Source organism: Caloenas nicobarica, chromosome 1, assembly GCF_036013445.1.
Source record: "Caloenas nicobarica isolate bCalNic1 chromosome 1, bCalNic1.hap1, whole genome shotgun sequence".
In the NCBI taxonomy this organism is placed as follows: Eukaryota; Metazoa; Chordata; class Aves; order Columbiformes; family Columbidae; genus Caloenas; species Caloenas nicobarica.
Window position 1 is genome coordinate 198,675,086 of NC_088245.1, and position 24,088 is coordinate 198,699,173.

At 40.9% G+C, this 24,088-nt stretch overlaps 1 protein-coding gene across 1 annotated transcript in view; it reads left to right on the plus strand.

Moving 5' to 3' along the window:
- Positions 1-10,305, plus strand: part of GUCY1A2 (guanylate cyclase 1 soluble subunit alpha 2) — a 157,638-nt gene extending 147,333 nt beyond the window's left edge. Inside the window, exon 8 of the mRNA XM_065642937.1 lies at positions 938-10,305. Coding sequence (XP_065499009.1) covers positions 938-1,145 — 208 coding nt within the window. The 3' untranslated portion in view covers positions 1,146-10,305. The remainder of the gene's footprint in view (positions 1-937) is intronic.
- The last annotated feature ends 13,783 nt before the right edge of the window (positions 10,306-24,088 follow it).

Here is a 24,088-nt window from a genome sequence, read left to right on the forward strand (position 1 = left end):
GACCGTGCTCACAATTTACCATTACCTCAAAACTGATCTTTTCAGTGCTACATAGGGCTGAATAACCCTAACTTAATTTACTGAAAAAAAAGAAAATGTGTAGAGTTATTTTACAAGTTTAACTAGTTTCAGGGAAGACACTTGATAAAGATGTCCTAAACTTTCAGATGTAGCCAGACAGATTTCGCCAGTATGGAGGAAGATGACAAATGGCAAAAGGCCGTATAGCCGGGTCTGTGATGTTGTACCACCTATATGGGCATGCCGGGAGGGTGGCTTCATGGCTCCTGTGAACTCCATCCTTTTTTGACCCTAACCAGGTGGCCCAGATCAAACCCACAGGTACTTGTGACGAATAATGTCAGACTTGATTCTGGTTTTTGTTGAAGCTGGATTTGCTGTATTTGAACCTAATTTATGAAATACAATACTACTGAGCATGAGAAGGGCACAAACTGACCACCCAGCTTCTACCTGTGAGAGCTCCCAAGCACTGTCACCATCATAACTACTTTCTAGCAGGAGATCTGGTGGCAGCTGTCACTCTGAAATGTTCGTTTCTGCACAACTGACCAGACTGGAGTGTTTTAAGTGAGCCAAGTGATATGTAGTGGATAATGATCATTATGAATTTGATTCCCTTTCTGGTACGTGATTTTCTGAATACTGACACTGATTTTCAGAGAATGGGTCTATTCAGGCCATCGTTTCAGCTGGTCTCAGTCAACAGAGTTCCTTGAAGCTGATGATACTAAATTGGTATATATCAGCTAAGGATCCTCGCTTGGAATTTTTTTTAGATGTTACTTAATATTTTTAACTCTTTTTTTTATTTGGCACCACATAGGATCGATCTCTTCCAAAGAGGTATTTCTGGACTGGGTTGTACAGTTTTTTATATGCTTCTGTTGTTTGTTTTGTTTTGTTTTGTTTCCAGGCTTTTGAAAAAGGAAGAAAATTTTATTTTTATCCCTCGTTCCCGTGAAGAGCTTCCAGAAAACTTTCCAAAGGAAATTCCTGGGATTTGTTACTTCCTCGAGGTCAGAAGTGGTCAGAAGCCGCCAAAATCCTCCGTCACATCTGCCAGAGTGAGAAAGGTTTCTTACAACATTGGCACCATGTTCCTCCGGGAGACCAGCCTATGAGGCCTGCTGCAGACTAAAGACTCGTCAAAAAAGCACAAGCCCAGAACTGGGTCATGACAGGGGAGTTGGAGGTTCTTTCTATTTCACTGCCTTGTTCTGAACAAGCAGTAGAAGCTCCATGTAACGTCAGGCAATAATCTTTTCAAAAGGTGGGTGACTGCTGTCAGTGAACAAAGTGGAGATAGGGAAAACAAAAATTAAACAACGTACTTCCACTTCCAGAGGAATTTATTTCAAAAACTTCAGTCTGGCCCCTCTATGACAAACAAAACCAAACAAAAACCCCAACTCTCAAATTAGAGGTTGGTTTTGTTTTGTGCAGAAAGGATGATGATTCTCTGTAGATTTGCACCAGCTAAGCAGAATTGAGAGTCAGTTCTGATTATGCATTCCTACATTTAATGTGTTCTTCAGTAAGGCAATGATGTTTTTTAACTTTATGAACAAACATTTCATACATATACTGTAGACCTGTTATAACCTTCGTGGCAGGAGGAACTGTAATTCAATACAAATATTCTAGGAATTTTACCTATTTTTATACATACTTCACTATCTGGATAATTACATTCCACATACAGTAAGCTGAGTGAGCTCAGCTTTTCAGAAGAAGCTACTCTATATTTCATACATTATACCTATCAATCTTTATTGTTATACAAGTGGCAAGAAGTCATTTTTTGACTTTTTTGGCACTAAAAATATTGATATTTTACAGTAAAAAACACTTTGGTAAATCTCTTTACCTGATGTTTCTGCTAAGGCTTTAGATAAGCATTGCCTTTCTTATATAAAATAATGTTCAGTATTTGTCCTACAGTGCTGTATGTCCAGTCCTTCCAGGACAATGCAAACGAAGTGTAGAAGATCAGTGTATTGACAAACAGAAAAATTCTGTTCTGTGGGGCCTGTTTCCCACTAAATTATCAGCCAAACCAATTTTTGGGAGAAGTCTCGGACTTTTTAAAATAATCTGATCTTGGGAAAACTTATTCTGAGGTATTCCAGCAGATACTGGAAGATCTCTGGATACTGGTTTTCCACATTTTTTTATCAGGACTTGTGCTTCTACTCCAGTTTGATTATTTAAAATCCCATCTGTTATTAATGATGCTCGTCTGGAAATGTCCTCTGTTGCTTGATTGGCTGAAAGGCCTCTGCTTTATCTAATGCAGACCAAAAACACACTGAAAAGGGGAAGGCAATACTTTCCCAGATTTAATGCAAACAGCAGTTCAAGGTTTCAATAAGTCCCTGTCAATTTTTTTTAAAAAGGCTAATTCTTTGCTGTTGAAAATCAGCATAGCTTTATTGTCTTCAATGAATCCAACTAGAACAAGACGTGGATCTGTCCCTGAACAGGCACATTTTCAGGCATTGTTTATTTCTCAGGTTTTTCTGTTCAAAAATAGTGGCAGTCAGTTTTCCTCTGCAGGTGAACTTCCTTTAGCATTGTACTGAAGTGGGCTGATGTTGTTCTGCTCTTGCAGATCACAAATTAACATTTGTGCAGTGATCCCAAAGTGACTTAGCTTGACGTGGGCCAGGTCAAAGCTCACTGAAATTAAAGATAGGACTCTGAACAGCACTGGGAGTTATGAGAAACTCTGCATTTCTGTAATCAAGACGAGAAATTAGAGTTTAATTATGGATTTAGTAGTCATAATTGAGGTACCTTTTGATAATGAGTAAATAACTTTTACCACATGTCCAAATTATCCAGTTAGATCTTTCTGTGGAGGGAATGGCAGTGCTGTATTTCTCCTCTTTGACCAGTAGCCCATGTTAGAGTAGGAACAAGTCAGCGTGGCACTGCTAGCCTGTGCCATACGTGTTTCAGGCTTCGTTTTCATGAAGCCTTTTTGGATGAGAAAGGACTATCTTGAACCTATACAGACTTCAGCAGGCAGAGGACATCTGAACTTATGCAGGTGTGTTGTGGTTTTTTTTTCTTACCCGAAGAGGGAAGATGCATGGGAATTAGCCCAGAAACTTACTTAAGTGGAATTTCCCTTGCTTTCTAGAGGAACACTGATGTTAAAGGTTTCTTCTGTTGATATTAGAGCATCCTTGGGATTGGAAGAGTTAATCTTTTATCTACCTTGATAAACAGCCTCTCCAGCTCTACTGCCTACCTGAAAAATGACTTAACAAAAACTGTTTGAGCTTTAGGTTGCAGAATTTCTATCCAAATTACGAATCTGAGAATTTTCTGCATAGGATGACAAGTTTTATCCTATAGCCATTAGTTTGCCCATATACAGCATGCATTTTTTTTCCTGGGAATACCAGTAAGACATGCAAGAATTGTAAATGGAGCAAAGTTCATGTTTCACCACTGGAAGAGGAACACCACTTCCTAACTAGTAAAGCTGTGGTTTTGATGTCATTACCTAGTTCCTCAGAGTGAAAATTTTTCAAATAGCTGTAAATAGATTGAGACTTCATTCTGACTTCACTGGCACATCCTCATTGTTCAGAGAGTACCAATCTCTCTGGCCAAACTCTTTTTCTCTTACCAGCCATAGTCTTTTGTGAAGAGAACAAACATAGAAGTTCAGACCAAATGCTTATAGCTCAATAATGTGTCTCTCACAGTTGCCAATAGGAAATGTCTAGGTTAATTCCGTGGCTGATCTTGGTAGAAATATGGAAACATTTTAATGAGAAATGATGGATAATTGCTAACTGGAGGAGCAATCTAAAAAATGCTGTGATGCCATCCTCATCCTCTCAAATGACTGTTTATTCTATAAGGAAATTTATAATCGCAGAACTCAGTGCAAAATCTGAAAGTCAGTGTCAGCATCACCATGGAGACAATGACAATGTTTGCAAATAAATCATCTAGCTCCCCAAATTAGTGTAGATTTACTGTATAAGAATATACACGTTCTGTTTTTTATAAGCTTGTTTAAAGGTAACGTGTCCAGAACTTCAGCACTGATGCTAAGTATTGTGTTATTTGTTTCTGTGTTATGACAAGGGAAGTTAATAAAAAAATGTGGCCTCTCTAGGGACGTTTTTCTATCTCAGTGTGAAAAAAGCGTAAAACAAATTCTCAGCACTTTTTAACTTAGTGGTTGTGTCTGCTGCCTTTAATATTAGGTTGCAAGTTTATTTTGTTGGATGCCTTTATGAAGTGAAATTTATTGTCAAGGTTGATGCTGTGAAGTCGATTAGATGGTAGTCAGACTCAACGTTTCTTCAACAACAACTTCCACTTTCCTTCCTTTAGCACCTTGTATGTGACACAGATAGTGAGTGATTCCTATTATTGTTCTTATTAGCATCTGTTGTTGACATGGCTGCTTAAATCTAAAGAATAACTGGGATTAAAGGGCTGATCTTACTCTTCTTTGTAGTGACAGGGAAAACTGTCATTTGCCTGGCATTGTCTTCATAAATAAAAAGGTTCTCATAGTTTTTATACCTTGGAATGATGAATTAGAAAGGTTAGAGGTGCTGAAATGGATGCAGAAATCACATACTATAGTTGGAATTTTTTTCTGATATTTTACTGCCTATCAAACAGATGATCTTTTGTTCCTTTGATTAAGAATTTACGCACTTGTGTTTCTTCACATAGCTGCAAGTAGCAACATCTGCTGTCTTGTGTTTCTGTATGAAACAAATTCACCGTCTCTGAAGACAGAGGGAGGAGATCTATTGCATATTGCCTGTACATGGCAACGGAAGGATGATGTGAGGACCCCAGCTGGGGTCATCAGTCTGTTTGCTGCAAACTTGTTCTGTGCAGCTTCCCTCTGCTCCAGGCTCAGAGGGACCAGAGACCATGGACTGACCACAGAGGCAGACCCAGTGGCCAGATTCTTGTACAAAAGTCATGAAGCTTAAGTAAACAGAGGCAACAGTCATTCCTCCAGAGTACTTTTTACAGATCTTGTGCCAGATTTTTCCATCCGCTTGAAGCTCCCTATCACACAGTCTCTTCTGTGATGCAGTGCACAGAGGTCAGGAACTCAGAGTAAGAAGGAAATAGTGATGGAGGTGGTAGAGTGGTGAATAAATTTTTGTTCTACATCACTCTGGTAATATGCCATTCAAAGACAAAAGCCACTGCATGGGGGAATTGCTGCTAAGCCAAGACTCTCAAAGTGTGGTTTTCTTGCAAGATCCCACAGAATATTTCTTTTTTAGCTCCAAAGAGCCAATAGTCATTAACTGTGGTTGTGGTTTTGGCTTCACTTCTCATTCTCACATCCAGTTTCAGATCTGAGTCTGTTTCAAAAGGCACTTCGGAGCCTGGAAACATGCCTCTGCAAACAGAAAACCAAAGCTTTTAAAACCTTGGAAATCTTCTATGGGAATTGCCTGTTTTGAAGAAGAAACCCTTGCAGTTGAGTCATTAACAGGTCCTACTGTGGTTCACATGTGTGCATATGCCATTTCACAATGCTATCTCCTCTTGTGCTCACAGTGTTCCCTACCAAGCCCAGCAGAGATATCAGGTGTATAACCACCTTTCCTCTGTTTTACATTAACATCTCTCTTTCATTTTTTTTCTTTATAAAGCAAGCAGTGCAGAACCATGACACGTTGCATGCATTTAAAAGTATCATAGCACTGCACTGAGGCTTAAAACTCTACTAACTGATTTCACATTCTATATTTCTTCCTCTGAATAAACCCTTCTCCCAGATGATTTAAAAATGGAGGAAAAAAAATACCACCCAAAAATGCTGTGTTGAATTGCAAATGAGTATGGAACTTGCATGAACTGTTAGGGGAAGTTTAACTGCTGGACAGCCTTCAGATTCGTCAGCTGCCACAAACTGTCCACACATGCATGCTTCCTGTAAACTGTCCTGCCAAGAAGTCTGTAATCCAACAGCAGCACTGCAAATTTATGGCATTTTCTGGGTTTTCCTCTTCCAGTCTCAGGCCACTGCCTCACATCTGCTGAGTGCTCAGAGCTCACTGAGGAAAGCCAATTCCCTGTCTTAATGCAGTCTGAGAGCCTCTGGCTTTGCTTTTGGGTTCTGGTGATCTTTTGCAAAATTATACATGTGTAATGTTGGAAATAGCAACATGCTTAAATTGGCAACAAAGCAAGAAGCATGAAAAAGCTTGTCAAATTCAGAAACGGTTCCCTTTCTTCAAGCTAATACATCATTCATAGGACTTTACTGGGATGAAGGGAAGATGGTGAATGTGCAGGAGCCTGGACAGGCAGGAGCTGATCAGCTCCTGCTGCTGCTCATGGCTCCATCACCTTGCACAGTATTTCCTGCTCCAGGTCAGGCTTCCACTCTTCAAAACTTCCACTTTCCTTCCTTTAGTACCTTGTATGTGACACAGATAGTGAGTGATTCCTATTACTGTTCTTATTAGCATCTGTTGTTGACATGGCTGCTTAAATCTAAAGAATAACTGGGATTAAAGGGCTGATCTTACTCTTCTTTGTAGCAAAGACAAAACTGTGACAGTGACATGGCAGGCACTCACATCCAGAGAGAGGGAGAAGACCACAGTGCAAGTTGTCACTGGTGGATTCGAGTGAAGTCAGTACATTAACAGTCCATGGTATATTTTTAACTTTTCCAAGCACTAAATTTATCCATGCAGCTAGGAGTTACTCCTTAACAGTGTTACTAATTTGCAATGCATGAGCAGCCTTACAACAAAAATCTGTAAGCTGTTTAACCTCATATACATGACTGATCTTTTGTGACTTGGCTATTATTCATGCATGAAAGCAAGCAAAACAGTGAAACCGGGAATGTAACAATTCAGTCATCGGTGACAGATCATTCACCTCTGTAGATGCTTACTTGTTCCTGTGGCTTAGGAAGGTTGACATCCAGTAATCTGTGGTCTGGGTTGGTATCACTGTGTCACTATAGCGACTGAATGGCCTCTGAAAAACAGCATGAGGCGTCTCAGTCTGCTTCCCTGTGGGCTGGGGTTCACATCAGAGAGGCCAATGCAGTAAGTGATGCAAAGTGATGCAGCCTTAACAAAAGGGTCAGTGGAGACAGATGTTAAACAGGCTGTTTGCTCTGGTGATTTTAGTTTCCAAAGGCAGGGTGTGGCTGAACATGTTTTATTTTGGATAAAAAGAGACAAGACAGGATTTCAGAGAAACAAGTATCTTCCCTGCTTTGTAGCTATCAGAGAGGCAGTGGAGTGAAAGGGCATCAAGAGGGACATGCTGGCTGCCCCTGCTGCAGCAGTGCTCACTTCTGCCTTCAGTTCCTGGCTCACTTCAGCTTTAGCATTCCAAGAATCAAGTTTCCTCTAAAGACTAGGGGACAGGTAAGTGCTTCAGGCACTTGTCCCCTCTTCTCCAAACACAGCGTGAGGCTGCCTAAATCCCTGAGCATGCTTAACTTTTTCAGTGACCACAGATGGCAAACAGACTCGACATATATTTTTTAAGATGGCCAGGGTAAGTGAGATTGATCCCATGGAATGAAGCTCTTTCCAGCCCAAGTGGTGTGTCTTAAATCTTTTAGTCTGTGCTGCTTTACAGAGTTTTGCATTGTCGAAAACAAATTGAATTAAACTAAATGACAGAGGGATGGATAAGCATATTCCAGGGTAAATAAAAGTTTGTTATGGTAGCCATAGTGACTGTCAAGACTAGGGGCTAATGCAGTTCAGGAAATCTCTTCCTTCTGGTGTCTGAACCCTTTACATATATCAGCACTGCCAGTCACAACTCCTGGATGTCGCTAGGACTGGGATTTAGAAAAGCTTTTGAGCTTTGAGCTCCTAGCCCAATTATGCAAAACTTCTGTGCCAGCTTCACCTGAACTTTATGACAGAATGCCTACATAAACTTTATCATCTTGTAGTAAAGATGGTAATAAAATATATAAATTCTAAAGAGCGGAGAGATGGTTGTCAGTTTATCATTAACATATATTTTTTTCGCTTTTGTGAATTTGCAGGCCCAAAATTAACTTTCCATTAGCAGAAGGTCTCGCATTGAGCTATTTGTTTGCTAGCAATACTCTATAATGACTACTCTTGAAGCAATAAGTAAAGCCATGCTAATCCTTCCCGTGTAGATTCTTGTACAACACCTATCATGTTAACAAACTGCCTTTTGGAAGAACATCAAATGACAGAGTAACACCCCGTCTTGTATGATGATCCTTGTGGGTCCCTTCCTTGTGGGTCTTCTCGATGATCCTTGTGGGTCTCTTCCAACTCAGGACATTCTGTGATTCTATGAGATGTGTTGCTGTAAGCATATGAATGCTCTGGTCCACAGTGGTGATGAGGCTCATTACCCACCTTTATAACGCTCTGAGGGATTCTAAGGGAGAAAGAACTGCCCATCCAGATCCATTCAATTTCCTCATCTACTGAGTAAGTGTCAAGCAGACTCTAAGATTTACTTTCTCATTACATCTCTGTCAAGTCCCACATATGTGCAGTGGTTATGTGTGTAAGCATTCCTTTCCAGAAACTTCTCACAGGTCCTGCAAAGTGTATAGGTAAGAAGCAACAGAGAGAAAGCATCTGAAGAAACTGAAGTATGTGTGTAGGAGAGAGCTACTGTGCATAGATGTGCTGCTGATTCTCAGCTTGCTTGTATTCAGAAGCTAGATGACCCAGAGAGTATTCTGGGTATGATGCAAAATAGAAGGTAGTGCTGTATGTAATGTCATGAACTCTCAAGGCAATAGAATGAGTTTTAGAATCCGTAATCCTTAGGATTTTAGTGGAATTGCATGAGAAGTACACTATTTGAAGAGGAGGGAAAGTTGCTTTGTATTTACTGAGTTGAATCCCTAGTTGCAGAGAGAAATTGTGAGGGGAAAAGAAAGTCTAAAAATTCTAAATGCAAAGTGCAAAGAAGAATGTCCCTGTATCATCTGAATTTTCTGGAGGTAGGACTCAGAATTCCTCTATGAGTTTTGATACTGAATGCAAAACTAAATGTGAAACACTACAAGTGAGGTACTTTGCCAACTGGTAGAAATTTGGAGGTGATAGGAAAAATGCCTTTTAAAAAGAATGTAGAGATACGGTGCTTAAGTGGTAGCACTTTAAAAAAGTGGGAGGTCTTCTGTTTGTAAGTAAATATTGTTCAGAAATGCCTAAACTGAAAGAAAACTTGGAAGACTCTTGTATCATAACACAAAGATACGAAGTCTATCACATAATCTACATTTCACACCATTCCTTCAAAAACATACACGGAGTTTTCAAAAGCACGTTCAATGTTTTGAGCCAGCAGTGTGCCCATGAGCCAGCAGTATGTCCAGGTGGCCAAAGAGTCCAACAGCATCCTGGCTTGTATCAGGAATAGTGTGGCCAGCAGGACTAGAGAAGTGATCATGCCACTGCACTCAGCACTGGTGAGGCTGCACCTGAATACTTTGTTCAGTTTTGGGCCCCTCATCATAAGAAGGACATTGAGGTGCTGGAGAAAGTTCAGAGAAGGGCAACAAAGCTGGTGAGGGATCTGGAGCACAAGTCTGATGAGGAGCAGCTGAGGGAGCTGGAGCTGTTTATCCTGGAGAAAAGGAGGCTGAGGGGAGACCTTATCGCTGTCTGCAACTACCTGAAAGGAGGTTGTAGCATGGAGGAGGTTGGTCTCTTCTCCCAAGTAGCAAGAGATGGGACAAGAGGAAATGGCCTCAAGTTGTGCCAGGGAAGGTTTAGGTTGGATATAAGGAAAAAATTATTCACAGAGAGGGTTGTGAAGCTCTGGAACAGGCTGCCCGGGGAAGTGGTGGAGTCACTGTCCCTAGACATGTTTAAAAGGTGTATAGACATAGTGCTTAGGGACATGGTTTAGTGCTAGAGTTAGGTAATGGTTGGACTCAATGATCCTGAGGGTCTCCTCCAACCCAAACGATTCTATGATTCTATGATTCAACCAACAGTTGTTCACAGTTAAATTCAAAGAGAGCAGTATTTCACCCCTACTGATCTTTCAGACAGATGGGGAGGAAGCGGCATCCCGTAGTCTGAGGGGAATGAAGAGAGACTTCAAGGCCTTGGGACAAATGGTGAAAGAGTCTGGGGCTCAAGTTATCTTCTCTTCCCTCCTTCCATTTTCGGATGACGATGTGGGACGGAATAGAAAAATTGAGTCCGTAAATGATTGGCTTCGGGACTGGTGCTACAGGCAGGGCTTTGGGTTCTTTGATAATGGCTGGTTTTATAAGACACCAGTCCGGTCAGTGATATGTGGGAAAGGTTTATCCCACAGGGGTAAAAAGATGCTGGGACAGGAATTAGCAGGGCTCATTTGCAGGGCTTTAAACTAGATTCGAAGGGGGATGGGGTTGTAGCTGGGCTTGCATCAGTGGGGCAGCACGCTGGAATCAATAAAGACCGGGAGGCCCCCCAGGCCCCTAGGGTGAAATCGGTGTACTCGGCTCGCTCCCTGAAATGCCTGTACACCAATGCGCGCAGCATGGGGAATAAGCAGGAGGAGTTAGAAACCTGCGTTCGGTCAGGAGATTATGATCTGGTGGCAATTACAGAGACATGGTGGGACAGCTCACATGACTGGAATGTGGTCATGGATGGCTATGTCCTTTTCAGGAAAGACAGGCCAGCCAGGCGAGGTGGTGGAGTTGCTCTTTATGTGAGAGAGCAACTGCAATGTATAGAGTACTGTCCAGGTGCGGTTGAGGAGCGAGTTGAGAGTCTGTGGGTGAGAATTAAGGGGCAGGCTGGCAGGGGTGACACTGTTGTGGGAGTCTATTACAGGCCACCAGATCAGGGTGAGGAAGTTGATGAGGCCTTCTATGGGCAGCTGAGCGTGGCCTCACAGTCACAGGCTCTGGTTGTTATGGGGGATTTTAACTACCCTGATGTTTGCTGGAAGGACTACTCAGCCAGCCAGCCTCAGTCTAGGAGGTTCCTCCAGTGCATTGACGATAACTTTCTCATGCAAATGGTGGAGGAGCCGACTAGAAGAGGTGCGCTGCTGGATCTCGTCCTCGCTAACAAGGAGGGTCTGGTTGAAGCAGTAAGGTGGGGGGCTGCCTTGGTTGCAGTGACCATGAGATGGTGGAGTTCAGAATCTCCTGTGGTGGGAGCAGAATACCGAGCAGAATTGCAACCCTGGACTTCAGCAGGGCCGACTTTGGCCTTTTCAAACAGTTGCTGGAGAGAATCCCGTGGGCAAGGCTGCTTGAAGGTAAAGGCGCCCAAGATAGTTGGTTAACTTTCAGGGACTGCTTCTACCAAGCTCAAGATCAGTGCATCCCGACGCGCAGGAAGTCAAGGAAGGGAGCCAGGAGACCTGCGTGGTTAAACAGGGAACTGCTGGGCAAACTCAAGTGGAAGAGGAGGGTTTACAAATCATGGAAGGAGGGGCTGGCCACTTGGGAAGAATATAAGGCTGTTGTCAGAGGATGTAGGGAGGCAACTAGGAAAGCTAAGGCCTCCTTAGAGTTAAACCTGGCGAGAGGGGTCAAGGACAACAGGAAGAGGTTCTTCAAATACATGGCAGATAAAACTAACACCAGAGGCAATGTAGGCCCACTGATGAACGGGGTGGGTGCCCTGGTGACAGAAGATACAGAGAAGGCAGAATTACTGAATGCCTTCTTTGTCTCTGTCTACTCTGCCGGAGGCTGTCCTGAGGAGCCCCGTACCCCTGAGGCCCCAGAGGAAGGCAGGGCAATGGAGGAGTCTGCCTCAGTTGATGAGGACTGGGTTAGGGAGCAATTAAGCAATCTGGACATCCATAAATCCATGGGTCCAGATGGGATGCACCCGCGGGTGCTGAGGGAGCTGGCTGAAGTCATTGCTGGACCGCTCTCCATCATCTTTGCCAAGTCTTGGGAAACGGGAGAGGTGCCTGAGGACTGGAGGAAAGCAAATGTCACTCCGGTCTTCAAAAAGGGCAAGAAGGAGGACCCGGGCAACTATAGACCGGTCAGCCTCACCTCCATCCCTGGGAAAGTGATGGAACACCTTATCCTTGGTGCCATCTTAAGACATATCAAGGATAAGGGGGTCATCAGGGACAGTCAACATGGCTTCACCAAGGGGAAGTCGTGTTTGACCAACCTCATAGCCTTTTATGAAGACGTAACAAGGTGGATTGACGATGGCAGAGCAGTGGATGTGGTCTACCTTGACTTCAGCAAAGCATTTGACACCGTCTCCCACAGCATCCTCACGGCAAAACTGAGGAAGTGTGGACTGGATGATCGGGTAGTGAGGTGGACTGCAAACTGGCTGAAGGAGAGAAGCCAGAGAGTTGTGATCAATGGGGCGGAGTCTGGTTGGAGGCCTGTATCTAGTGGAGTGCCTCAAGGGTCAGTTCTGGGACCAATACTGTTCAATATATTCATCAATGACTTGGATGAGGGAATTGAGTGTACTATCAGCAAGTTTGCTGATGACACCAAGCTGGGAGGAGTGGCTGACACGCCAGAAGGCTGTGCTGCCATCCAGCGAGATCTGGACAGGCTAGAGAGTTGGGCGGGGAAAAATTTAATGAAATATAACAAGGGGAAATGTAGAGTCTTGCATCTGGGCAGGAACAACCCCAGGTTCCAGTACAGGTTGGGGAATGGCCTATTAGAGAGCAGTGTAGGGGAAAGAGACCTGGGGGTCCTGGTGGACAGCAGGATGACCATGAGCCAGCACTGTGCCCTTGTGGCCAAGAAGGCCAATGGCATCCTGGGGTGTATTAGAAGGGGGGTGGTTAGTAGGTCCAGAGAGGTTCTCCTTCCCCTCTACTCTGCCCTGGTGAGACCTCATCTGGAATATTGTGTCCAGTTCTGGGCCCCTCAGTTCAAGAAGGACAGGGAACTGCTGGAGAGAGTCCAGCGCAGGGCCACAAAGATGATTAAGGGAGTGGAGCATCTCCCTTATGAGGAAAGGCTGAGGGAGCTGGGTCTCTTTAGCTTGCAGAAGAGGAGACTGAGGGGTGACCTCATTAATGTTTATAAATATATGAAGGGCGGGTGTCACGAGGATGGAGCTAGGCTCTTCTCAGTGACAACCAACAGTAAGACAAGGGGTAATGGGTTCAAGCTGGAACACAAGAGGTTCCACTTAAATGTGAGAAGAAACTTCTTCTCAGTGAGGGTGACAGAGCACTGGAACAGGCTGCCCAGGGAGGTTGTGGATTCTCCTTCTCTGGAGACATTCAAAACCCGCCTGGACGCCTTCCTGTGTAACCTCACCTAAGTTTTCCTGCTCTGGCAGGGGGATTGGACTAGATGATCTTTTGAGGTCCCTTCCAATCCCTAACATTCTGTGATTCTGTGATTCACCAAGCACCTTCTGCAAAAAGGCCAAGCTGATCATGTTAGGTAAGGCCTAGATTTAACTCAGTTCATTTATGGTGTATTAAGAGATCCAGTGCACCCCAATGCAAGGCTTTAAATGCGCTTCCTAAGTTGTCAGCATTGTGCCTTTTAATGAAGTCTAAAGAAAGCCCAGTCTAGTTAAAATTCCCATCTCAATACATGGCATTTAGATTGCCTCTCTAGAAAATTAGCAGTTTAAGTTGAATGTCTTTGATGTTGGAATATTGCTTATTATCCTTATGTCCCATTCTGCCCAAGTGGCACTGGGACCTGTTATTCTCTAGAGCACCAAGAAGTTTGGCAATTGCTGTAAAATTGAGTGAAATTCAGCTAACCTAAATTTAAGTATTTAAAAATTATGTCTGGTTTAAGCTAGTAAAGCCAGCTCCCTCTGCAGTCAGTGCAGATGCCTTGGCACCTCAAAGAATGATCATTCCTGGTTAAAGTGTTTAGGATGAAATAAATCACTGCCTCTCTCCCCCGTGACTACAGCACAGAGGAGGGGGACCAGTTCAGATCAGCTGCCATTCGGTAGGCGAGATGAATTCCACTGCTGATAACAATGAGAGGATGTAATAGGACAGAACAGCAAATATACGTGGAGAGAAACACATCAGGGGCAAGGGCCAGGCTGCAACCAGAGATTCAAAGGGTCGTGGTGGTAAAATTAATAATATTTAATATTTGGGAGGTCTGGCTAAGAGATTTATCCTAACTAAGAGAACATTCCTTTCAACTAGAAGCTAACAGTCTGTGATTGTTTCCAACTCCGCACTTCTGAGCTAAGACAGTACTGGTATGCCACTCCTACAGGCTTCACCAAGAGCCATCTCTGTATTATCACCTTATTTACTGCTTGATTCGTTCTTACAACAGTGGCAGTTAGCACAGTCCTACTTAAGGAGTCTATCCCTCCCAGGGATGAATACCTGTTTTTTTACCATTGAAATGATTGATTTTCCTCACCTTTCTTTTTTTTTTTTTTTTTTTTTCCTGAAACGGTATATAGGTTGGTCTCTGCAGTCACGTTGGAAAGAACAGGGAAGCCAAGGGGGAAGTGCCAGCCAAATCTTCTCTCACTACAATCATAGTTACTGAAGCTTTTGTCTGACCCATCCTAAATTGTACTTGTGTTATTATGCACTTGGAGCCCCCAGATTCTTTGAGAGGGTCTTGGGTCAGGCTGTGAACCAGAGGCAAGTGGGAAGGACCAGGGCTGCCACTCTGCTGTACTGCTCCCATACCGCCCTCTTCCATTTGCAATTGCCGTTCTGACCCTTAGACATCTGTGGTGATTTCCACCGCAGTTCTGGTTAGGGGGGGCGTGGGAAAGTTCTTCTTGGGAAGAATCAATTGTACGCAGTCCTCCACACTGCCGCCCTCTCCAGAGGAAAGGAATTAGAAATAGTATTGTCCTCAAGAGCTGAGAAAACTTGCAGATTTTCCATGTACAGTAAACAGTTTCTATAATTACCAGGAAAACAAAACAGAGAGGCGAAGTTGTGCAGCGGAGGCGTCTTGTCTCATACACACTGCTGTGATAATGAAATCCAAACCCTGAGGAATTGCAGGCACATTATGCTCACTTGCTTTAAAGGTCAGCTAAGAAGCTAATTTCTCAAATAGGCTCATGGCTCTGAGAAAATGTAACACTAGTCATTTCTTCCAACAAACTGCAGTTGTCAGAGAAACTGGATTAGTAGCTCATGGGGCTAAAAATAGACATTGTGTGCTTGCCAGAGAAGGATGAATTCAGTAGCAGAGGTGAACACATATCAGAATATCATAACATCTGGAGAAAATGCAACAAAAAAATGCTCAACTCAAAGCAAGTCACCCGTAAAATTACATCAAAAATAATCTGAATCACCAACTGGAAGAATGACAGGGTTTAGCCTTGATTCTGTTTTATTTACCTTCCAGATCCACCTTGCAGTTGCTGCTTTATCAGCTGAATCAGTTTGACCACAGTCCTTTCAAAGTCACATACCTCAAGTTAGGCAGTGAAAGTCATTATGCTAAATGAAAAAGAAGGGTCTTTGGCTTAACATTTTTATCTTTGGGCAGGGGGAGGAGTCAGATAATTTATCACTAAACTTAACTGAAAAATAAAACTAAACTCCCAAAGCCCAAATCTAATACAAGAGCTACAGTGAAAGCAACTTTCCAAAGCTCAGCATCTTTACTAAAAGGTGGATAATTATTTTTCATTATATCTTACATTTGCATTTTAAAGAATTCTGTTTTATGCTGCAATTTTTCAAAGTTGTATTACTACTTACTTGGATGAAAAAAAAATACCCAAACACTTTTTTATTCTTTTTCAGTTATTTATTTTCCATAGCAGAGCAATTCTACCGTACTGCATATGACCTTGAAGGAACAGCAATCCACTGCAGATAGGGAGCCTCAGCCTGTCTGGTCAAGGTGAAAAGTTCTACAAGGTACAGGTTGAGTCTCAGCTGAAGGCAAGGCTGGCAGTAGTAGCACGCAGTTTGTACTATGGCTTAAGTAATTATTTTTACTTTTATATTCAGAAGCACATCTATGTGTAGCTCAGGAATAATCTTCACTTTCTTTATAAATTCTTTCTGTAGTATTTGTATTTTCTGCACACCTTTTATAAAATCTCTGCATTTCAGATCCGAGGCATTGACAAGTGTAGGGTATAGGTAATAACACGACAGCGAATCAAATCACTGTGAAAAATATTTGAAAAGTATTTATGCTTATAGTCTTCTAGGTGTCTTATAAGCTAGAGTCCTTTTTGCAGATTCTGTTCTTGTAGAAGCCTTTGGTCATCATTCTAAGAGAGGTCAGGAGTAATCCTGCTTTTCGGATTTAATTAGAATCAATACCGTTTATCTGGCATTCACTGTGTACCATTATTACTGCAATGTTAAGGTTCAGTTGTGAAATAGAAATGTCAGGATAAGCAGCACAGGCAATTATCTGCATTGCACATCCTACACATTATGCACACATTTCATGGTGTACTTTGTATTTGATAGAACATAATATGACTGGTTAAATATGTAGAAAAATAGTTAGGAATAAAAAAATACAAAATATGTGGACACTGCTGTGTCTGATAGCTATCTTGAGATATTATGGATATATTATCATCTACTCTTGGGATTGCTCTGAACCAAATCATGCATCTTTGGCATCCACCCTTGCTTTTGTGAGAGGCATGGTCATCATCATCCTTTTCGTTGTTAAAACTCAGTTACATTAGAGCCCAGAGATTAATAATACAGGAATTTTTCAGTCGAGTATCGTGAAATATACTGTTGTGTTTGGGGTTTTTTTTCTTAATATGGTGGACTTCACTGCTAGGGCTGGCTCTACATCCCTTCTTGATTTGATTTTCACCTTTCTTAGCTTATTAAAATTCTGCAGTTCCTCTTTACAGGATTCCATAGTGTTTTGAAGAGGCTCTGTGTAGTCTGGTTGTGCAGTCCACTGGTGCAGCACACAAATGTTAAGCTGTTTCAAACCACTGTCCTGGAGAGTCCTATCAATGTTTCACAGCCACAAGTAATCCACTTATTCTTCTTGCCACTTTGCTCTGTGTCTGTGGCCAACTATAGAGAAGGAACTGAATGCTACTAAGATTCTTCTGGTGGTTCATGTTTGTTTCAGTGAGATAAATTCATTATTAGGATAAACTTTTGCAAAACAAGCTAGTGTTATTGGCATGAACTTGACAGCCTGAGTCCATCAAGTCATAGTTCAGTCTCTTCCCAAAGCCTTTGAGAACAAATTGAACTTTGCATGCAATATTTCGCCTAGAAGAACTGATAAGAATTTTCCAGTTATCTGTCACTGTGATCCTAACTCTGCCATGTGGTGGAAAACCCATGAAATTCATGAAACGATGAATGGAAAATCTCATACTTCTGATACTCATTTAAGCCTTTCTTCCGGAGCCTGCTGAAATGGTGAAACTGGTGATTTAACTGGCAGTTCATTCAGGATCATCTTCATTTCTTCTGCAGATAACCCTAGAGGATGATTAATCTTCGATTACTTAGAGCTGTATCTTTCAACTTTCCCTTTTTATTTCAGTGTTGCCAAAGTAAAATCTGAGGGCTAATTCCTGTCTAAGATAGTCACAAGCAGCTCCGATAATAGACATATGTGAAGGTCAATTGCAGGTATGAGTGAAAAACTCAGATTGGAGGAAGATGGATGCTCACCTGAGTTCATGACACTCAGTGAGAATTTTTAGTAAGAGTTATGAGCCACATATTGGTGGTATGTCACTTAATGAGAGCAGAACAAAGAGGAGCAGTGCAGTGCAGTTTTACTATCAGCTTTATGAATGCTGAGAATTGCTGCTTGTCTTGTTTCGAACTTCTCTGTTTTGCAAGCTGGATAAAAATATTTGGTACTTCTTAAGTGTGAAGACTGACCACCTCAAAGTCTGCACTCCTGTGGAAATGGACGAATCTCCCCTGGCTGAAATGCTTTTTTTGTAATTCTTTAGTATTGTTTTAGTGTGTTCTATAAAGCTTCTCTGAAGAGACTTGGATTTCAATTGTTCAAGCATTCTGCACTAAGTAACAAGATTACAAGCTTGCATTATCAATAAATGATGCTTAGCATTAAAATAATATTGGATGTCACTAAGTACTACTAGAGCTCTATCAAGGTTTAGAGCACTGTGATGTTTGTGAATTGAAGCCGTTTGTATAAAATTTCTTACAGATATGAGGATAATCTATTTAATGACAGTATTTCCATTTTAGTAGTATGCAGAGGAGGTAAGGTAGTATCCCTAGACATTTCAGTCAACATAATGGTTAAGAAATTATAGTACTATGTAAATCTGAACATTATTTTAAAACACCAGCCTGCAATCTACTGGGAAGAGATGTGGCAGGTTAAAATTTCACTGTGAGCTAGCATGGACAGAAAAGCTCAGCAAAGCATGTAAGCCAAGATCTTCCCACACTGAAACCAAGGGAGTAATTGCAAAATTGAGTCTGGTTACTTGTCCTAGCTGTTCAGCAAAGGAATCCACTTGCCAACAGAAGCAGAGTCCATACAAACTATCACATGCTGCATTTTATTTTTTTAATTGGGATTCGTTTGGCAGTCTGAGTGATCTGGAAGTTATAGTAAGTACCTCTGGTTGAAAATTACTATTTCAGTTATGATTGCTTCCCCGAGCCAACTGAATTTATTACTAACCAAAGACATATCTACTTGAAAACAAAACAGTGAAGTTTGGTTCTGTCATTTATGTCTTTGACTGCGAGCAGTTGAAGTGCATAATGTATGTACTAACGAGGCCTGTGTTGTGTCATTGAGCAAGAGTTATTCAAGGCCGCAGCACCAGTACAACACAGCAGAATTCAGTATTTATCCCTCTACGGGAACATGAGTCTATGTAACATATTGATGTGCCATATGTATAGGCCGTTGGAAAATTGTGTGTGCAGTGAACTACAAATGGTCTTAAAAGCTTTAACATTTGTACTGCTCTTCCTATAGCAGAATGTGTATCTTGATAGCTGTGACCCTATGAGCTTATGAAGAAAAAAAATGTAATCTAAAGTTTCTTCTTCTTGTTTCAAAATCACTGTTTTGTGAGTTACTGTGTACACAGACCTCCATACAGTGAGGGGTCTTTCTCCATGTGTTGCTGGGAAATGGAAAAGCAGATGCTGCCAGTAAATCTTGCAGGCTAGAGAGATCAGCAAATGCCTTTCCTGAATCTCCTTCTGATAAGCTGTTTCTTTTTTTCTAGCAAATGCAAACAGTACCAATAGCCTGAGCCTTCTTTAGAAGAAACAAATTGTTTGTTCAACAGCCTTGTTCTGTTCAGCTTCTATTGATACATCTTAATTTTCTGCTTCCTTTTGAGTAGGCTTTGGTGATATGTTTCTTGCAAAGTGTAACTGAGGGCAAACAGTTTGCCTTTTTTACCCTTACCTGTTCCAAAGCCATTGAAGGCCTCAAACAAGAAGAAGAAACTTTACAAAACTCAGGTAGGCATGTTGTTAAGAGATAGCAGAAGGATAAAACAGCCTTCTAAGAGTACTCCAACTTTTAATGGCATGCCTGCACCGTGTTGTGACTTCACATCTTGCTTTTGTACTGTGGTCTGCTATAATGGTGTTTGTTACAATGAGGTCCTTTTAGTTTGTCCTGAAAAGTTTTACTTGTTTGTTGCCATATAAGAAACATAAGGTACACTCTGTAAGAAAAGCAATATACAATATACTATACATCTATTTCAATGCCTCTAGTTTTAGGCTAGTATTCATATAAATGTTTATACTCAAAATACAAGTTTTATTGTTCTTCACAGGACCAAGCAAAGAAGTTTTGCCTTGTCTAAATACTAACAGTTGTCTAAATACTAACAGTAACATTTATATTCAACAAATACTCTTTTATCATGCTTCTGTTTAACTTGTGGTGGGCTCCATCCTAATCTGACTCCACACTAATGCATTTGAAAGGGAAAAGTAATGAGCTGTTTTAGTGAGCAACCTTTGCACAGCACCTGATTCATAAAGATAGCTAGATCCAAAATCTCATTTATGAGTTATTAGCAATCAGCAAAACAACAAAAAAACCCTTTGAAGTTCAGCTGTATAAGTTCTGAAGATCTTGCATTGCTTACTCAGTTTCTCAGTTTCTTGAGTCATTATAACAGACATTTTTGATGAAGCCTTTGCCATGGACACTGGCACCAGCCTTCATCAAGGATTGTTCTAATTTCTGCTTCCCATTTTATCTGGAAGTTAACTGTAATGGAGGAATTATCTGGATTAAAAAAAAAAAAACAAAACATATAGGTTTCCTTGAAGTCAGTTCTCACTTTATTTAACCTAGTTATTTGGTGGGTAGCTCACATTAATTATTTTATTGTCATATTAGTAACACAATATACAGAAAAAGCTTTCTCCAGGGAAACTCCACAGAAGAACATTTTGTTCCTAAATGTGACCAGGATGCCTCTGTTACATATTTTAGAGCTAAGTCGCTGAAGAAGTGATCAAAGAAAACAGAATATGAAGACAAATCCTGAAATTTTACACACAGGAAATGTGCGTACTTAGTTAAAAAAATTGTACAATAGGGAAGTTAGTAAGCTATTTTTTTCCTCATTAAAATCTGCTGATACATATAACAATTGCTCAAAAATATGTGTTTCTTCCCCCACACTCTCATTTGAAGTCAACAGAGCTTAAAATAAAAATGAAACAAAAAAATTAACATTGTAACAGATATATGTAATTCATTGGGTTTCATTGACAGAACTTGGTTTCCTAAGCACTGCAATAACATGATAAGAAAAGTGCCAGTTCAGCTGTAGTGTCAGGTGCACAAGTCACCATCCAGAGTCTATTTATTATTATTCTCTCACCCTTTAAAATGGCAAAAAAAAATAGTTTAAGTCCGTGTCTTTGCATTATTTGAGTTCTCACATGTCGAGACTGCATCAAGTAGTATGTTGCAAACTTGCCTTCTCGTGCTACCACATGAAAGAGTAGCTTCATCGCTTTTGTGATAGCTTTTTCTGTCTGTCTGGAACTTTTTATGCTTCTTCAGCCATGTCTATACCTCCAGTTGGACCACCCAATGTCTGGAAGTCCTGCATAAAAGGCCACACTTAACATGTTGCAGAACAATTCTGTATCCCAAATGAGAAGAGTTTTGTAAGGATACATTGGGTTTACTGCTAGGGGCAGACCAACTTTTAAAGTGCACTGGACTCATCTCACTCCGTAGAGGTGATGTGTAGAGGCACAACACGTGCTGATATTTTGCTCAGCGAGTGCAGACACATGGTCATGCATTGCAGTCTGGCAAAAATAGTAAGGAAAAACATGGAAGTTGCAGCATTTGGAATTTCAGATGTTGGCAGGAGTACATGATTGGCACTACCTACTCTGCTGTTTCATGAAATTTTTCTGGAACAATAAGAAAAGAAGAAAAAAGAAAAAGACAAGTGAGGGGGATTGTGAGGTTGAACTCATTTGTCAACTTCATGTTCTCTTAAACCTCCTCTTTTGCCATTGCCACATGTGGAGCTAACACCATTCAAATACAGTGGTCAACACTGGTCACCCTTCTCCTACGAGTCGTATCTGAGTTTCCATAGGTAAATTTTATACTGAGTAGCTATAATACTGCCATGGGGCAGGAGGTTACTGTCCTTTTTAATAACCATTGTTTAAAGATTCATTGCTGAAATGGTCAATACCCAAATGCCCTGCTGGGACTTGGCAGGTAGGGTTCACTTTCCAGCAAGGTTTTCTGGTAGGAACTTTGAACGTTATCGTAAATCAGGACTGATCGGTAGCGGTCCTGAGTCTTCACAAATAAAGCTGATTGTTACGGCACAGTCAAAACCTTTGTCTGTACTGCCATGCCAGAAACACGGCATTCCGAACAATTACAGACTTCCTACCTCCTGAAAACCCTTGCAAAGTGAAACCATATGACTCCTCCTGTGGCTAATGGGAGTCTTTGTTTGGGCTAGAAATCTGCAAAGAGCACTGAAACCATATCCCACACTCCTTGCTGTACAAAACCATCAGTGGTCCAATTCTGCAAGCTTTATATTTGCTGGGTAACGCTCAGTCTGTAAACAGAACCATACTCCGGCACGTCGATATGTAACACATTCCATGTAGGAACAAGACAGCACTTTCCCCTGACCTGCATTTGGATTTAAAGCTTAGTTACATGGGCCATAGGCTGCAGTCCTGCGTGTGCTCAAGTCAACGGGTACCTTAAAGGACATGGGGGCCTCGTGCAGTTTGCTGTGGCCAGGGCTTCTGCAAACGTTGTGAGCAAGGCTGGCGGGACTGTGGCCATACCTCATCAGGTGGTTGTGGATGGGAGTCACACACCCCGTATCTAATGCAGCATTTTGGATATCTAAGGACTTATTTTTCCATACATGCTACATGCATTCCTACATATTTTATGAATCAGGTCTGTGATCAATGTTTTGAACAATTTGTTTTCTGTGGTTTCATGGGGTTACTATCTCCTCAGTTTGCAATGTAAATAATATTGTACATCTGCTATTTTATGATACAAATGCCATGTGAATTGCTTATTTTTAAAATGTTATAGCTCTGTTATGGTTTATTTACAATGCCATCTTACAGTATTGTTTAATATACAATGTACTTGTATGGCATGAAGTAAATTGCTTATATTTTACAATGTCAAATATTTTATTTTTGTTTTCTAAAATGACTACATTTCATCCTATGCAGTTTCTTAAATGTTTCTTAAGTGGCTCATTATGTCTGGATATATTGCTTCCTCTCCAGTAGTGCAGGCATAAGAACCAGTATTCCTGATCAAAATCAGCAGATATATCATCTAGCGATTTCAGATTAGAAATATATGTACAAATATGTAAGCATTTATAGTTAGTCAGAACATCTACTATATCTTCCTTGCTTTTCATGTAATGATACATTTAATCATTTTGTATATTTTTTATTTGTAATTATTGTGAGTCATACACAGTGTAAATAATGTTTCATTATGCAAGATTTCTAGGTATTCAAGATTACAAAAAAGGTGAATTTGTATATGAAAAGAAATTGACAGTAGATCAGAATGACATAAAATAAGGTTGTGATTACTATGTTCTATTTATACTATTCATTTCCAAATTGTCTGCCCTTTAATGTCCAACCAGTTATTTGCAGTATATTTACATCAATAAATCATGCAAAAGTCTATTAAAAGCCATGATGAATCACTGAATTTTTTTCTCTTGACAGCTTATCTATGGATAGCAGAATTAAAATACATTAAAACACAATTCAATTGAAACAGTCCAAAAAGTCAATGAAGATACTTATGGGAAAGAACCTCTTTTCACTCCTAATTCTCAAACCTCACTTTATAGCACAAGTCCAAATATATTGTTAAACAATAAACTAGAAAAATGTGTTATAACAAAATGCTAGATGCTTAAATACACATCGTGTGTATCCCTTGATGTGTAAACTTTGGTTTTCATGGACATTTCCATGTTGAAACCTTCGTAAAGCCTTTCTTTTTTACTGAACTTTTGGAGTTTTGAGGCATAGCTGCTTAAGAAATTTAACAGATTGCTGGAAAGAAAATGTCTGGTTTGGGTGATACTATAACAGCTAATTTATTCCAGTTCAGTTCTCCATGCTGTAGAACAACAGAACAGAACCAGATTTCAGTCCTGGAGAACCAAGTTTGAAAATACAATGAAATATCGACACTAGCTCATTGCTACCAATGCAGGAACAAAGGAAGCTGGCATGCTGTAACATCATCAGCCTTTCAAATGCTGCTGGTGTTGCCCATTTTTTCATTCCTTCTTCGTCTTGTCTATATCCCCAACTGAGAATATGATTCATTCTGCTCTGCTATTTTTTACAGAAGACCATTAACTGGAATTGGTTGCAGTATTTTTCTGTGGAATGTGTTACTGGGAGAAAACAGAATTTCAGTTAATTCAGAATGTTGACAGGGGAGTTTCGTTCTGATATTTCAGTACTGAATGTTCTTGGCTTCTGTGTGGCTAAAGCTAAAGCTAAGGAAGGTCTAACCTGTCCTAAAATTTCAGGGATTTTTGCCCTTGTGACAACCAGCTTTTAGCCTGGTGAATATTTTCCAAGAAAGAGACGGATAACTTGCTTATGCCTG